The 17,317-nt window shown below is 32.0% G+C and overlaps 1 protein-coding gene across 4 annotated transcripts in view; it reads left to right on the top strand.

The window, feature by feature from the left end:
* Window positions 1–17,317, top strand: part of ATRNL1 (attractin like 1) — a 740,103-nt gene that overhangs the window by 149,266 nt on the left and 573,520 nt on the right. For all 4 annotated transcript variants that reach the window (XM_070260546.1, XM_005602549.4, XM_070260536.1 and 1 more), the window contains exons 11-15: window positions 6,634–6,718; window positions 7,975–8,183; window positions 9,197–9,315; window positions 12,949–13,081; window positions 17,075–17,256. In XM_070260546.1, the coding sequence (XP_070116647.1) occupies window positions 6,634–6,718; window positions 7,975–8,183; window positions 9,197–9,315; window positions 12,949–13,081; window positions 17,075–17,256 (728 nt within the window). The remainder of the gene's footprint in view (window positions 1–6,633; window positions 6,719–7,974; window positions 8,184–9,196; window positions 9,316–12,948; window positions 13,082–17,074; window positions 17,257–17,317) is intronic.

Here is a 17,317-nt window from a genome sequence, read left to right as displayed (position 1 = left end):
TCTGATGGGTTAAATCTCACTATTTCGCAGTATTGAACAAGCTCCCAGTACTCGGAGTTGAGGTGGTGTTGTTTATCTCTCATGGTATCTCTCATTTTATTGGTGTTATTAAGTACTTCTGAAAACGGGTGCTTGTGGGCCTGAAAACAGGAAGTTTGATTAGGAACCTCTACAATTAGCTGTTAATCCCCTTCCTCAACTTGTGCAGATGAGTATCTGCCCCTTCTACTCTGCTGGAAGACAAAGGCTTACTCTCTGTAGATGTTGACCCAGTACCTTATACTTAAGGTTACTAGAACTTGGCCGAGGGTGTAAATACGATTTTGGAAAGAGTGGGATTAAGTGAAAGTGTGCATACTTAAGAGTGAAACCTCCGTCTCCTTTCTTCCACTTAGGTTCCAAATACTGTTAGCCAGGTTTATAGCTTATAGGCAGGAGACTGGAGGATTTAACTCAAAGAATCTGGCAAGAGAAATGATGTACAAAACTGACACTTGGAGGTCTCCAACTGAAACGGTCCCACCTAATCAGAATCCCAACACTGCTGTATGCTATATATGAAAGTCGTTAAGAGAGTAGATTGAAGAGTTCTCATCAGAAGGAAAAAATATTTTTTTCTTTTTCCTTTTCTTTTGCTGTCTATGTGAGATGATGGATGTTAATTTATTGTGGTAATCATTTCCCCATATATGTAAGTCAAATCGTTATGCTGTACACCTTAAATTTATACAGTGCTGCACGTCAGTTATTTCTCAATAAAACTGGGTGGGCAAGGGAAAGTTAAAAGAAAAAAGAATTCTAACAGTCAAGATGTCTTACCCAAGCACAAAACTTCCAGTCAGTTTTGTTGTGCCTCACTCTTAAATTTGAAAGGACAGCTAGTTATTTAGATATTTGCAAAAAGCTGCTAAATTTGACCAAAATCTCAAACAAGGCGGAAAAATTAAGAAGTTAAAGGAAATTGGGGTAATGCTGGGAGGAGATCATGACTTCAATCTTTTTGGACAGAAGATGTTACATTCATGAAACAAAAATGTAAGTTTTAAAAATAGATCAGAAAACAAAAAAAGAGGTCTTTGAAATTAAAATTAAGGTAACAAATTAATAGATGATGTGAAGATAAAGTCAAGAATATGTTCCAAAAGTATTATGAACAATGGACAGATATAAAGTAGGGTAAAATATAAGGTATTTAGATGATTATTACAGAAAATTCAATGTTTGAGTAATAGGAGTTGCAGAAATAACAGAACATTTTAGATGAGGAGGAAATTATCAAATGAATAATTCAAGAAAAATATCCGGATTTGAAGTACAGGACGTTTCAGAATGAAAGATCCCACTGAGCCCCAGAAAAATGAATACAAAATGCTCACAGCAAAACCTATCATGAAAAGTGAAATAGAAAGAAGACTGTAAAAGCTTCTGTAGAGAGAAAAGAAATAGTACAAATAAGTGCTGAGACTCAACAGCAGAGGGCCTTGCAAAAGCGATACTAGAAGCCAGAAGACAGTGGAGCAATACCTTCATCATCTGAAAATGCTTTCCGAGTTAGAATTCTAAACCCAATCAAATAATCACGTAAGTATTACAGTGCAATAAAGTCACTTTTAGAATTGCAAGGTCTCAAAAATTTACTTACAATGTACACTTTCTCTGGAAGCTGTAGAATTATGTCTCCTACTGATAGATGAGATTAAATAAATAAATAAAAACAGGTAGAAATTAAAATCCAAGAAATAGAGTACATACCAGAAGAGAGATGTGAAGAGATCCTTAGGATGATGCAGCAGGCCTGGAGCGCAACGAATTTAGGTTGGAGAAGATAGATGGCGTTTTAGGAGGAATATCTTCAAGAAGTAAATGAACCTGCTAGATAATCTGATCTATTAGAAAATACTGGGAAGAGACGTATACCTCTGGTCAAGAGTTGGGGATGAATTAGCAGTAGATATGTAGACACCTAACCTTAGCAACAAATATGATTTTCAGGGAAAATAACAAGCTGTTCAAAAGTAAAAATGTAATCATAGCATGCTATATGGCTTATCTGCAAGTAATATCATATAATAAATACTGAATATTGATCTAAACAAAATTATAATTTAAATACATGAGGAAGATGGAGGGAGGGGAAGTATTTGTGTATGTGTCTGAATAAGAGTTAAAATCTTCATCTTCTAAAGAAGGAAGTTAGAGATGTTATCTGAAACTAAGAACTAAGTCTGCCATTTAGAATAAGGAGGTAAATAGGAAAACAAACTCTTGTCTAGTTTTTTATTTAGAATTGAAAGTGCTTACCTGTGTGATGCTGGAATAAGCATTGGGAAGATAGGGAGCAGGGGACTTTTTTGTGATGAACCTTCTGGGATTATTTGACTTTTAAACTTAGCACATATTTCTTCAGTTAAAAACAAGCAAAATAAGAACAAACCACAGCAGTACAAAAATTAAATGAGGCACAATTAGTGGATCAGGGACAAATTTTCAAAAAATGGTTCTGGTAAAATTGGTGTATGGAAATACACTGAGAAATATCTTGGAAATATGGGAGAAATTAAATTAGACCCCTGCAACAATGCGAAAATAAGTTCCAAATGGATTGAAGGTCAAAATAGTAAAAGCCAAATTATATCCTTTAGAAGAAAATTAGAGATTGTCTTTAAGAATAAAAAGAACAAATCATAAGGAAAACAATAAATTTGACCAAGTTAATGTACAAACTTTTTGTTAAAATACTTCATAAACTAAGTGAAAAGACAAACCATGGCATAGGAGAAGATATGGTAGTGCATATCACCAACAACGTTTAATAAAGAATAAAGAATTCTTCAAATTATTAAGAAAAAAACATAGAAAAGTGGGCGAAAGACTTGAACAGTAATTTTACAGAAGAGTAAAAACAAACAACTTATAAACACGAAAAGATGCTTGATTTCACCATTAACTGAAAAAAATGCAAAATAAAACAACTTATCAGATTGATAAAAATTAAGAAGTCTGGTAGAGCTACGTGTTGAAGAGAATGTGAAATGAGAAGAACCATTAGGCACTGCTGGTGTGAGTTTAAGTCAGTGCAACTACTTTGGGGAGCAAATTGGCAAAATCTATTGAAGTTGTGCCTTTCTTTAAACCTAGTAATTTTCCTCTTAGAAATCTGACTGGAGAAAGTCTCAAAATGTGCACAAGAAAATGTGTAGAAAAATGAAAATACCAACATGACTTGTGGTAGGAAAAATCTGAAAAAAGGCTAAATGACCTTTAACAGTTTAATGGATAAATGTGTTTTGGTGTAGTCATAAAATGGAATGCTATGCATGGTTAAAATGAACATATAGCACCACATATATGCATAAATCTAAACGGATTGTTGGGTAGACTTTGCTACAAAGAATACATACAAATGGCCAATAAGGACAGCAAAGATGCTCAATATCACTAATCATTAGGGAAATATAAATCAAAACCACAGTGAGATACCACTTCACATCCATTAGGATGGCTAGAAAATAACAAGTGTTGGTAAGGACGTGGAGACATTGAAACCCTTATGCACTGCTGGTTGGAATGTAAAATGGTACAGCCATTATGGAAAAGAGTATGGAGGGTTCTCACAAAGATAAACAGAATTACCGTATGATTCAGCACTTCTACTTTGGGCATATACCCAAAAGAATTGAAATCAGGGACAGGAACAGATATTTATATACCCATGTTCATAGCAGCATTATTCACAATAGCCCAAATGGGAAGCAACTCAAGTTTCCATTGATAGATGAATGGATAAACAAAATGTGGTATATACATACAATGGAATATTACTCAAGCTTAAAAAGGAAGGAAAATGCTGACATATACTATAACATGGATGAACCTTAAAGACATGATAAGGGAAATAAGCCAATCACAAAAGGACTTGTACTATGGGATTCCATTCATATGAGGTAATTAGAGTAGTTAAATTTATAGACAGAAAAGTAGAAGGATGGTTACCAGTGTTGAGAGAGAGAAATGGGAAATTATTGTTTAACGGGTCCAGAGTTTCTGTTTTGCACGATGAAGAAAGCTCTGGAGATACATGGTGGTGATGGCTGCACAACGTTGTGAAGGTACTCAATGCCACTGAACTGCACACTTAAAAATGGTTAAAATGGTGAAAAAAACAAACTTTTACAACCTACAAAAAAGTAAAGAAACATTAATAAGTAAATATAGAATAGTAGTTGCATCAAAAGAAGGTAGATATAAAGAAACTTGAACTGGGGAGGGAGTGAGCACACAGGGAACCTCAATCGTATCAGTAATATTTTCTTTTTTTAAAAAATCTATAGTAAGCATGGTGAGATACTGGGTTTGGCAGATCTGGGTAGTGGTACATAGGTGTTTGTAATGCTTTTCTTTAGACTATTCTGTGTGCTGAAGAAATTTCATGTTTTTACCAAAAGAGAGTGGCTTATAGAGTTAAAAGAAATCTTCAAAAAGCCTAAGTTTTAGTTAATGCTGGTCTTTATTCTCTCAGCTCTTTTTCATAACTCACTTCTGAGATGTTTCTTCTGAATATTTTCTCTGGTTCTCATCTGGACAGTCTTCTTTCCTTCTCTCCTTCTGCCTGGTGTGTGGTGGATGCTGGGCCACATTACATATTAGTCGTAGGTAGGCTCAGATTGTTGTGTCACTTTGTTTTCTGGACTCCACATGTCCCCAAATGACTTTGAAGATTCTTCTTTGGAGATTTTTATAATAAACTGATTTCTGGAAGTCCTGCTTTCTAGAAGTCCTACTCTTTCATCTGACTCTTTCCTGTTTCATTTCTCTGAAGCATATTCAGGTTTCTGATTCTGTTGTTGGAGTACTATAATCAACACAATTTATCAATCAGTGGCCATGTGATGTGTGTGTGTATGTGTGTGTGTTGTGGTTGGGTGGAACGATTGAAATCTATCTGCCCTTACTCATTAGCTATCTCTAACATTTCCCTCTCTTTCTTTTTCAAAGCCTGTGCCCTATACAGGTCATCTCTTCTCTCCAAATGAGAATATGTAATCTTTCAGAAACCTATCAGTATGCTTTTATAATCTCAAACATTCATCAATGTAACTTATAGAAAGACAAAGGCAATCAAATGGGCTTTAAGCAAATTGTTTAACCTCTCCTAGGTCTAATTTTTCATTTCTAACGTATGGTAATGCTATTTAATCAGCTTCACTGGATTCTTATAAAGACCATTTAAGTTGTAGATGAAAATACTTTAGAAGTTTTATAGTACTACACACATATAATGCACATTTCTTAAATGAACTCTAACATAAAATTGGCAGACTATTAATCCTATGCATAGGCCTCTGTGGTAGTACTTCACAAAATGTGATCTTCAGAGCGTTGGCTCTTGGAAATGTTAGTAAGTGTTATGTGAAAAGTGCTTCTGTGGATAAAAACATCGGGAAAACACTGCGTTAAGTAAAATTAGCCTTCTACACCTTTGTACTCTGTTTTTGAGAGTATTTAATAGGCAAATGTACTTTGTGAACTAAAGAGAGAGATTATATGAACTAAGGAATACCCTTTTGGGGGGTGGCATTTTGTTCCTTGGAATACGCTCTGGGAAATACAACTCAAGATGTATTTTATTGCTTTCAGTCTTCTGGTTTCATTTTCTAAGCCATAATTTTGGCTTTTGTAATTCCTTTCATCTTCATTAGCAGTAAATTGAATTAAAAACAAATTTATTATTTTTCACTGGTATTATAGAAATAATTACTTAAATAGGAAAGCAAGTGATTCACTAAAACTTTAACTTTTACAAGTAACTGTATTTTATTTTTTTTGTTCCAAAAGGGCTTCTAAGCTACCTAAAAATAAAATTAATTTGCTTTTAAAAGCTTGTTACATGTATGTGATTTTTTAGAAGACTTGCCTTTGGATATGACATGTCTAAGAAGATGCAATCTAAAACACTCTCCTGAGACTGTCCCTAGTTACTGGATACTGAATCATTTGACATTCCAAAATCTATGGCAGTATATCTGTCAATTTTGAGGCTATGTTGAAGTGATATACAGTTTTCTCTAACCATTCTTCTTTCCATCGTCTTTATATAGCTCATGAATTATTTAGGTTATTTATTCATTTGTTTGGTCTAATTTTTTGAAACAAATTATTCTCCTTTACATGAAATGAAAACTGTTCTTTTGAAATATCAGATCATTAAAGTGATTTAAATATTTTATTTTAATGTTTCTGTTTTAGGCATTCTTTCACTGGATGTTATATATCCCATTTAATTTTGTATGCATGTATGTAAAATTTGACTTAGTGATTTAACTTTCTAATAGGTTTGCCCAACATTTCATGTATTTTGCTATATGAACCTTGATTTACTTAATAAAGATATGTCGTTAAAATTATTCTCCAATATAAAGTACACCTAATTTCTTTCCTTTCATTTCCTTTATTCTCATATACTTAAATATGTTTCTGCAGAAGTTATTTTTATTTCAAGAATAATGCTAGTTGAGTAACGATACTAAATAAAAGGCTTCCTAATTTTAAGTATTGTATCTTTAATTTGGCCAATGATTGTTTTATCATATTTATCTTATTTCACTTTTTGCTTTGCTGTTTTCTGTATTCTAGCTTGTGATGAATGGAAAATATTACCAAAACCAAATCTTCATAGAGATGTCAACAGATTTGGACACTCTGCAGTTGTCATTAATGGGTAATAGGAATACATTTATCAGTCATATTATCCACATATTCTGTTATTCTTTTAAAAATTGTTTGTACTTAATGGCATTGGATTTTATGCATCCCTACTCTAATGTGGAATACGTTTTGGTTCCTTAACCAAAACCTTCATTTTTTGTTTAAATATATTTAAGGGATTGGGGGATAATCAGAGGAAAGGTACTGAGAGAAAACTTCAGATACTTTTAAAAAGTCATCCTGCCTTCTTTCCCTTTTCCAGAGATTAGATAATGAGTGAGTTCCTGAAGAAAGATCAAACTGAAATGATAGAAAGGCTAGGCTCATGTTTCTATCAAGGAGAAAGGAAAGTGGGAAGAATTAGATTCTCATTTTAGTTCTGTCATTAACTAAAATGCGTGATTTCTGACAATTCTCTCAACCTCTCTGGACTTTCCTAAACTTATGTCTGTTGGGAACTTGGAGTGGATGGTCATTAAGTTGCCTTCCTCCTTTGAGTTAGTGTGGCTTTTCTATTTCTATAGTAAAAATTTGGTAATGTGGACTCAAATGACAATAAACAATATGCTAGCTCATTAATTAGCTTAAAATTTGTAATTCATAATGACATTTTATAAGTTCATTCTAATACCACCTTATTCCAATTATGTAAAAATTCTCTAATATGATACTAAAAGCAGGTAGAAGTTAACCACAAAGAAACTGTAACTGACATCATTTGGCTTTCAGAATAGTGATAAATGAAATCCAGAGTGTAAATGTAAAACCTCTAGGCTACTCTGTTGAACAATTGTGTTTGGTTGGTTTTTATTTTACTCTTTTTACGAAGTAAAAGATATTATTGAAGTGTTTTCTGATTGTTTCCACTTATTATATTAATCATATTTTTAGAAATAAAAATTATGCTGTTTTTGAGAGCATATCAAACTTCTTTGGCACTAGTAGAATTAATTCAGTAATTATCTGGGCTTTTCTTTCCAAATTGAAAACTTTAAAATCTTTTTGATTATTTAACTCTTGGTCTTTTTATTTTATAAAAGGATAGTAAAACACTATAAGAAGAAGTCTGTATCTGTAATCTAAATTCTATGTCTATATTCAAAAATTGTGATCCTAGACAGCAATTCTAAAGTATATATTACTAAAAAAATTGTTTTCTACTTTGATAAAATAATGTAAAATATATATTTAAATTTATTTTTAAAACTAATTTGTCTGAGACTTTTTCTTCATATTGTTCCTTTAAGCTTCTTGTTTTGTTTCTAATAGGTCCATGTATATATTTGGAGGATTTTCTAGTGTGCTCCTTAATGATATCCTTGTATACAAGCCTCCAAACTGCAAAGCTTTCAGAGATGAAGAACTTTGTAAAAATGCTGGTCCAGGGATAAAATGTATTTGGAATAAAAATCACTGTGAATCTTGGGAATCTGGGAATATTAATAATATTCTTAGAGCAAAGTGCCCTCCTAAAACAGGTGAAGTTGTTTTTCTTTTTCATCTCTCTGGCACAGGACTTCTCTCCTTGGCTAGAAGTAGAAATACATTTTGCTTATAAGAATTACCTTAGTAGCTTTCAGAAGTTAAAGATTCGTAATCCTTTAACATGGGAATTCTGTGTTTGAACTGAGTAGTGATTAAGAATTTAATATCTTTATTAGCTGTTTTTAGTTTTCTTTTTTGAATTTTGTCTGTAATATTATGTAACAATATTTTATATGTAGCATGGTCATATATAAAGATGAATTATTTTCTGATATAAGTAAAAAATGCTGTCAAATACATTCTTTCTAAGAAATACTGTGTGTGCTTCAAAGAAATAAAATGAAGTAATTTATCCTACATTTGGTAGTTTTTTTTCCTTCCTGAATTATTGCCAAGCCAGATCATAAAGTTAAGAATTTTTCTATAATTTTGATGACTAATGTTCTAGTTTAATATTTCTAATAAAATATTGAATAAATCTAATATAAAAAATTGTGAGTAAATATGAATGAATGATTTGGATAAAAATTTATCAGTTTTTTAAAATGGGTGGGGCTTTTATTCATTTTCAATGCTATAACTAATAAATGTATTTTCAAGCTTTGCTAATCCATAATAACTCAGATGTCTCCAAATATCTTTATGAACAATGATAAACAATGAGTATTTGTTATGATGTTTTCAATTAGATGTATAGTAATACATTTGCTTAGTAAAAAACCTAGAAGTGTTTTACCCCCTCTATAATTTGAAAATTTAAAATTGCTGTAGGATTCTAGTAGACTGAATACGTGAGATGAGGGTAGGAGGCATCCAAAAACCTGTTAAACTACAATTACACTACAAAGTTGACTTCACATTGAAGAACATATTTTAGTACCTAAGGTCATATTTTTGGTTTAAAAATGTCTTAGTGATTCTGAGACAGTTTTAAAAATGTGCGAATTAAGAAGTGTGACATTTTCCTTTTCTTCTCAATGTGTTCTATCTCCCAATTGTATTACAGCTACTTCCGATGACAGATGTTACAGATATGCAGATTGTGCCAGCTGTACTGCCAATACAAATGGGTGCCAATGGTGTGATGACAAGAAATGCATTTCAGCAAACAGTAACTGCAGTATGGTTAGTATTCATGGGTAAATGATGATGTCGTTAACCTTGCTGCTAGTATAATCATTAGCTTACCATGTAATAGCACTGTAGAAAATAGCACTTTACACATCAAGATGTTTAGAAAATATGTAGGGAATCACTCCATTCTTGGTACATTATAAATTGAGTCTGTAGTTTGTGGCTCAAATTTGTCAGTCTAGATTCCATTTTGAATCCAGTGATTTTTACTTCTTTTCATGACTGAAACTGGGAAAATTCTTTCAAAATTGATTTTAAAATTAGACTGTAACTATAAACATTGTTTTCTGTGCTGATGGAAATAGGATTATACAGGTCAGTATTGAAATCATTTCTGTGGGATTCTGTCAGACATGCATTAATGGTTATGTGGTCTACTGTTTTGTTTACATAGTTTGGGTGTAAGTTCAACCGTAATGATTGACACTTGTAGTTTTCCTTTTATCTGTCCTTAGATCAGCGGTTCTCAACTGGAGGCAGTTTTGTGCCCAAAGGGACATTTGGTGATGTGTAGACATTTTTGGTTGTCCCAGCAATGGGGCTGCTACTCCCACCTAGGACGTAGAGGTGGGGGGTGCTGCTAAATATCCTACAATGCTTGAGCAGCCTACTGTGAAAAATAGTTATCAGGTTCAAATGTCAATGATGATGATGTTGAGAAACTCTGCTTTAGGTAGACTATTGAAAAAAATTATAAAATTAATATTTATGGTACATGAAATAGATTAAGAACAGCAAAAATTAACCTTCTAAGTGGCTAGTATCAAAATGTCCCATGTGTTTTAGATGTCAAAAATTGAAAAAATAATTTTAAAAAGTATTGAAAACTATATGTGTCAGGATGAAAGATTCTTTTATTGGCTATAGCTTAAATAACCAAATAGTGTTCACTTAGATTTTCAACTGAATATAATATACATTATTTTTCTTTTTCTGAATTTTTATTAATCAACAAAAGTATCCACTTATTGTTTAAGATACCAGACAGAGGTAAAAGGTAAAGAAAAGGGAGTTTGAAAAGTAATTAAAAAAGTTTTATTGTATCATCTAAAAATTTTCTCCGGTAGCCAATCATATTTAAGAATATTTGTTTTATGATTCTGTTCTAAAATATTCAAACCTTAAAATGGAGGAAAATTTTCAGTGTATTTGCTCATCAGATTGAATCCTTTAGCTTTCATACATATTATGTTGGTTTATATCTTACAGTGATATAAGTTGCTTTAATAACAATATATACTTCAATTTTATTTGTTTTAATGTTAGTATGACATGATTCAGCTTTGAAAATTTGAATTACTTTTTTATATTTGCATTAGTATTCATCTAATGGGAGTTATTTTAATGAGTACTGTGGAAATAGGAGTTAAGTAAAATAAAGCATGGGAATAAAGGACTGAAATAGAGAATGTTATTAGATAAAAATTGCAAGCAGATTTTATTTAAAGCTTTGTTGGATAACTCTAAGTTAATTTGTGTTTAGACATTTACACTAAGTGAAAATACACATATCTCAAGAGTTGTGTTATGTAAATTGCTGTCAAGTATTCATTTTATAAAATGGCCTTTTGCTTTATTTTATTTTTGATAACGATGTGTTAACAAGGAAAACACTGGGTGAGATAGGATAAGTGAGCAGATGATACTCACTTGTAATTTAGACTTTGATGTAATGTGTCTTTTAGACAGTTTTATCACACTGTCTGGTGATTAAGCTAAACCAAATGCTAATGGATACAGAAAGGTCTATGAGATTTTAGTGCAAATGATGTCTGTTGATATTCTATTTCATTATTTAGTCATATTTACTGCAAGTTACATATTTTGTGCTCTAATAGCTCAAAAAATCTGCTTACTTCTCACAGATTTTCATTTGAAATTTGCATCTAAATATATGAGTGAAGATCAGTAGAGTACTGTTTACTCTTCATAGTCTGTTTACTAACATACATCTGGTTGTTTAGGCCAAAAAATACCACCATGTTTCAGAATAGCAGTCAGCTTTCTTCCGTCATTGATCAGGTGGTCCTGTGTGTGACTGAAATACAATTTCCTCTGTTGTACTGGTTCAAAATCAATAAGTGACTGTACTGTTCTTCATGGGGAGCAGAGTTATTTGGGTGGTGGCTCTAATGATACCATTGTTGTTCTAAAGACTGGCACTGAGTTGCTATTCTTTCTCTGATTCTAACATGTCGTTTAGCCATTCTCTTGTCATTTTTATAGGTTATTCTATTTATCAGATGATTCAAGTAAACATTTCTTTTCAGTTAGCTGACAAATGTTTGGAACTGTACTCTAAAGATCGTATAGAATAATACTAAGATTTATATGCTATATGAAAACAAAGTGAATCAGAAAAAATAACAGGAAGTTTATATGTCTCTAATGAAATTGTGGTGTTTGAAGAAGAGTCATAAAATAATTTGAGATTTAAAAAAATGTATCTTATGTGGTTTTTTAGAATGAATAAAGGTAAACATTAGTATCTTTGTACTTTTTATCTGTCATTGTATATGTAATTTGCTCTAAAGAAATTAACATCTCTTTGGAATGGAGGTGACTGCAATGTAGTTTATGTAGGAAAGTATAGTAGTTTATAAATAAATATTTGGTGGGTGACTTTTAAAGTATCCAAGATGACAGAAATTACTTCAGCCATTTTCATATGTGTGATAGTTGTAACTAAGTTTTATTGACTGAGAAGAAATATGTAGCTCCCTTACGTGAGACAGCCTGAGGTAAGCATTTATACCTCTAGAGAAAAAAAGATTGAAGTGGGGCTCAGGCTCCAACATTAAGTCCATTATGGTTTTTTCTCAAAGAAGAGTTGAGCCCAAAATTTTAGTATCTAATTTTTATGAGGTAGATTTTATCTTAGATATTGATAATATCATGTGAGATATCTGAAGCTTGCTGTATGGAGGCAACTACCACCAAAGTTCCTATGTTACCTGTTTTTTCTTTTTTGACCTTTAACCTTTAAACTCTGAGTGCTGGACTCAGTTGAAATATGATTATACTGTGTAGTAGGATTGATCAAAATGTACCTTCTGCAGGTTCTTTGCAGCCTACATAAAGGAAATGTGACAAATACATATGTGAGAAACATGAATTAACCAAAACCATTATTTAGTATCCATGGAAGTAAAATTAGTTTGAATTGTTGAGAAAATAATTTATCTTTTTAGATTGTATTGGATTTTGATAAAGCATCTCTTTAATTTTTTTATGTATCATTCTACTTCATCCTGGGGGTTTGCATGATAGTTTTGTTAGGACTAGAATTCTTTCATGTGATCATTAAGACAAATGACTTAGCGTATTGGCTTTATTTATTGATTGAAAGCCTGTTATTAGATTCGATAGAAAAGATTTTTATTAGATAGTTTCTGTTTCAAATTTCATAATCTGTGCATTTTTTCAGTAAGTACACATTCTAATTCCAAGAACTGTAATTTAACTAGAGAAATGAATAAGAGACATTCTGTCTCAGTAAAACTTGATTTGGGGTTAGAAATCTGTATTTTAAAATTCACCAGGTCATTGATATATACACTGAAATTTAAGAATTGTTGCTATACAAAGGTGAAAAAGAACATGCTTTATCTTTTAACTTTCTAGTCTGTGAAAAACTACACCAAATGTCATGTAAGAAATGAGCAGATCTGTAACAAACTTACCAGCTGTAAAAGCTGTTCACTAAACTTGAATTGCCAGTGGGATCAGCGACAGCAAGAATGCCAGGCTTTACCAGGTAAAGATTTCAATTTGGTAAATGAATTTTACAGTCCACAGATGAATACCATTATAGTAAAGAGTGTTTAGTAAGAACATTTCATTTTCTAAAATTAAATCAATAGCAAATAATCAATAATATTCAAGTAATAACAGCATTGCTTTTACAAGAAAAGTTTGTATGTTTGCTTCCAATTCTTTTAAGATGTTCATACTGTTGGTTTGATCAGAATCCATTTCACTTTTAAAAAATTATATCTTAAAGACATAGAAAATAATAAGCATTCACACTAATATCCAGATTTAACAAATGTTAATATTTTGATGTATTTGATTTGTTTTTAAAGTACCCTTTATTTTTTAAATTCCAGGAACTGTTTTTACTGACTGACGGCTTTTTTATTATAAATTGTAACATTTATAATAAATATTACATTATTTAGTGAGAATCTAAGTTGTGCCAACCAGAGCAAAGCTCATTTTAGAAAGCAATTTTAGTTTAGTTTTTACAGTTAACACTCTTCTTAGTAGACCCTAAGTACTCCTCCTTTTAAATATAAAGGAGAAAATCAGAAAATTAAAAGGTAATGTGGAGATTAACCAGTTCCATCTTCTTGTTATACAGATGATCTGAGAAGTGCACTCGTTAAATGACTTGCTCAAAGTTGCATGGCTTATAAATGGCAAACGAAACTATTATCTGGACGTTTTACCTCTGTTCAATTTTTTGCCTCTCTCTATCCCATGGCTTTTTGTTTGTTTTTGAATTTTTCCTTAGAAAAATTTCTGAACCTATGTAACTCTAAAAAGTATTGGAAAATTCCTTCAGAGGATTTATGTCTTTCTTACAAGTTCGTGTAATAAAATAAAAATTAGATTGCCTTTAAAAGTCCTATTGAGGTATTTTATTCAAACTTTCAATTTTGTTTGTATACTGACCTTTACAGCTTTTATTTCTTTATTTATTTTTTTGGTAAGTAAGATTCACCCTGAGCTAACACCTGTTGCCAGTCTTCCTCATTTGCTTGAGGAAGATTGTCTCTGAGCTAACATCTGTGCCCATCTTCCTCTGTTTTGTATGTGGGACACTGCCACAGCATGGCTTGATGGGTGGTGTCTGGGTCTGTGCTGAGGATCTGAACTCATGAACCCTGGGCCGCTGAAGTGGAGTGCATGAACTTGTGCCACCGGGCCGGCCACCTTTTAAAGCTTTTAAGCAGTGATAACTGCATGTGTGTTCACCTCGAGAAAGTTAGAGAATATTAGAGCAGTAGGCAGGATTTGAGAAGCAATAGTGAGATGACATTCAACTTGAAAGTAATATTGATTTCTACGTGTTAAATTCTAAAATCAACATACAGGTCTGTAAAAATACTTACAAAATCTCTTTAAAAAGACAGAGAAAATCCTGGACCAAAATAAGATTTGACTGAAGGAATGAATGTATTTAAAGAAAATTTGCCTCAATAAGAAGGGAATTTGGTTGCCAGTGGAAGTTTGGAAAAATGATAGTGAAGTTAGATTTGGTAGTTCCCATCCACTCACTGCCCAGGAAAAAGTTTGGTGTAAGGGCTCCACTTCTCCTGGGTGTCATTTTGGAGAATAATAAACATAGCACAATAAGTACAATAAAATATTATGTTATACACTAACCTTCCTTGTTCTGTGTTCTTATTTACTAAACAACCAACTGGGTAGATATAGTTTGTTTTCCATTCAGCTTGTCTCAAGAAAGTGATTGCTCTGAATGGAGGGCCCAGTCTATAGAGCAATTGCACTTTTCCATAAAAATTTATGAATTGCATTTTTTATTGCTGTCATATAAATTGGACAATTTGAGTTTATCTCACTAAACTTATTTAAAAAGTTAACTGTTATGCTTTTAACTCTAAAGCTGAGTATTGATCCTCAAGACTACAAAAGCCTAAAACAATCAAAACGTTTGATTCAGTGGTGTAATTTCGTGTAGTCTCAAAGGCCCCTGCATTTGTTTTCATTTGCGTGATTAGTCAACCAGGTATTTTTAATCTCATTTAAAAAAAAAGAAAAAAAAGGAGGCAGGCAGGAATAGTCTAAATCTTCCTTGATTCAGTAAGGTAAGAAAAAGCCAAAATTTAACAAAACTTTTGCACTGCTTCCTTAAAGGGATTTGGACTTTGGATTCCAGAAGACAAGGAATATTGCTATATGTGTAGCTAGAAAATGAAAACAAAGGTGTTTTAAACAATCTTTTTAAATGATAATTACAGTTTATTGAGGGATTACTATGTCCCAGGCACTATTCATGGTACCCGATTTAGTAGCATGGAAGTTATTAAAGAACAGCAGTCCCCTATTCCTGGACCCTGTCAGAGGGTCCATGAGGTCAGAAGTAATAATACTAAGATATTATTTGCTTTTTAAATTCTCATTCTCATGGGTTTTAATTTAATTCTCATGGGTTTACTATGGAGTTTTCCAAAGGCTACATGATATGTGATTCCAATAGATTGAATGTAGAAGCAGGTATGAGAATACAGTTGTCTCGTATTAAACCAACATTAGATTTGCAAAAATGTAAAACAGTGCCACTCTTTTCACTATTTTGTTTTTTGTTTTGGAGACTATAATTTTAAAAAATAACATGTGCTATTTATTTTAAGTTGTAATGTTTCTCCCCACATGTTATTATGAAAGTTTTCAAAGTATAGAAAAATGGAAAGAATTGTAGAGAGGGCACCCAATACCCACACCCTAGATTCTGCAGTGAACATTTTGCTCTGCTTTCTCCCTGAAATTTCTGTCTATGCATCCCTCTGTTCATTCATCAATCGGTCTTAATGTTTTGATGCCAGGGGCCCAATTTGAATTGTTAGTTCCTCTCTCTCAGAGAGAGAATTTGACAGTACATCTCCTTCTGGCCAGTATATAGCATAAAGGGATAAGACATCCCAGAAGCTGAAAGAGTGTGTTTGTAATGAATTTTTACATTATAATTTTAAATGAATAAGTAAATATATTTTAAAGGATCAGTTTTAATTTTTAATATGGTCAAAAGCAATAGATATAAAATGCATTAAAAAGATCTGTGGGGCCTTCAGTAATTTTTATGAGATAAAGGAGTCTTAAGACCAAAATGTTTGAGAATTTCTGCTTTAGAATAATTCTGTAAAGTTTGCACTAATGCATCTAAGGCCGAAAGGACAAGGTTCCCTGATATATTTAATGTGATGTAGAAACTAAATGTAGTCAAATTTTATGCATCAGTTTGTTAATGAAACACTGCTTTGTTAATTAGTGCACACTAGAGCATGATTTTATAATGTATTTATAAATCTGTGTTTTAGAAAATAGGTGCTGTTTTAAATTTAATTTGGATTCTTAGGATAAACCAATATTGCTGAATAGTGTATTTACACTTTAGAAAGAACTGCACAACTGTGTAAAAGTAAGCATTAGGAAGCAGAGCTTATGGCTTCTTTACTAAACATAAATGAAATGAGACTTCTCTCCCCACTTATAATTAAAGAATCAAAGAACCAACTTATATCAAAATAGTACACCTGGGCTATGGAAATTAGATTTGGAGGATAATTAGCTACACTTGTAGAAATAGCTTTGAAATTGTTTTTGTTATATGCTGGTTATTTTTCTATTAAAGTGATCTTTTATTATGTAAATTGGACCTAGGGATGTAAATATAGTAATAATTTTACTTGTTTTGATACCATATGCCAACACACTAGATTTATACAAAAAACCTATCAAACAGTCAACACATTTTAACCTATGTTATAGAGCCATAGCTTATCCTGTGTCTAAGAATTAAAGAAAAAATTAGGCTCTTCTGTTCTCATTCTCCACCAAACTATTAGACAAATTTTGTGTAGCACATTATATTGATATATTTAAATGTTTTATTGTTAAAAATTGTTTAAACGGATGTAGAAGTTATATCCAGAATTCTGAAATAATTAAAAAATACACACGCTTTTTGATAATCTAAAATAAGGTATAATTTTTTTTTGACTAGCTCATCTTTGTGGAGAAGGATGGAATCATATTGGGGATGCTTGTCTTAGAATCAATTCCAGTAGAGAAAGCTATGACAATGCAAAACTTTATTGCTATAATCTTAGTGGAAATCTTGCTTCATTAACAACCTCAAAAGAAGTAGAATTTGTTCTGGATGAAATACAGAAGTATACGCAACAGGTAACAACTCTATTTGTTTATATTTTGGAAATATGTTGATAATCCTATAATTTTTGGCAAT

The sequence above is a fragment of the Equus caballus genome, chromosome 1 (assembly GCF_041296265.1).
Source record: "Equus caballus isolate H_3958 breed thoroughbred chromosome 1, TB-T2T, whole genome shotgun sequence".
Classification (NCBI taxonomy): Eukaryota; Metazoa; Chordata; class Mammalia; order Perissodactyla; family Equidae; genus Equus; species Equus caballus.
Note: the sequence above shows the minus strand (reverse complement) of the source record. Positions and strands in the feature narration are given on the sequence as shown.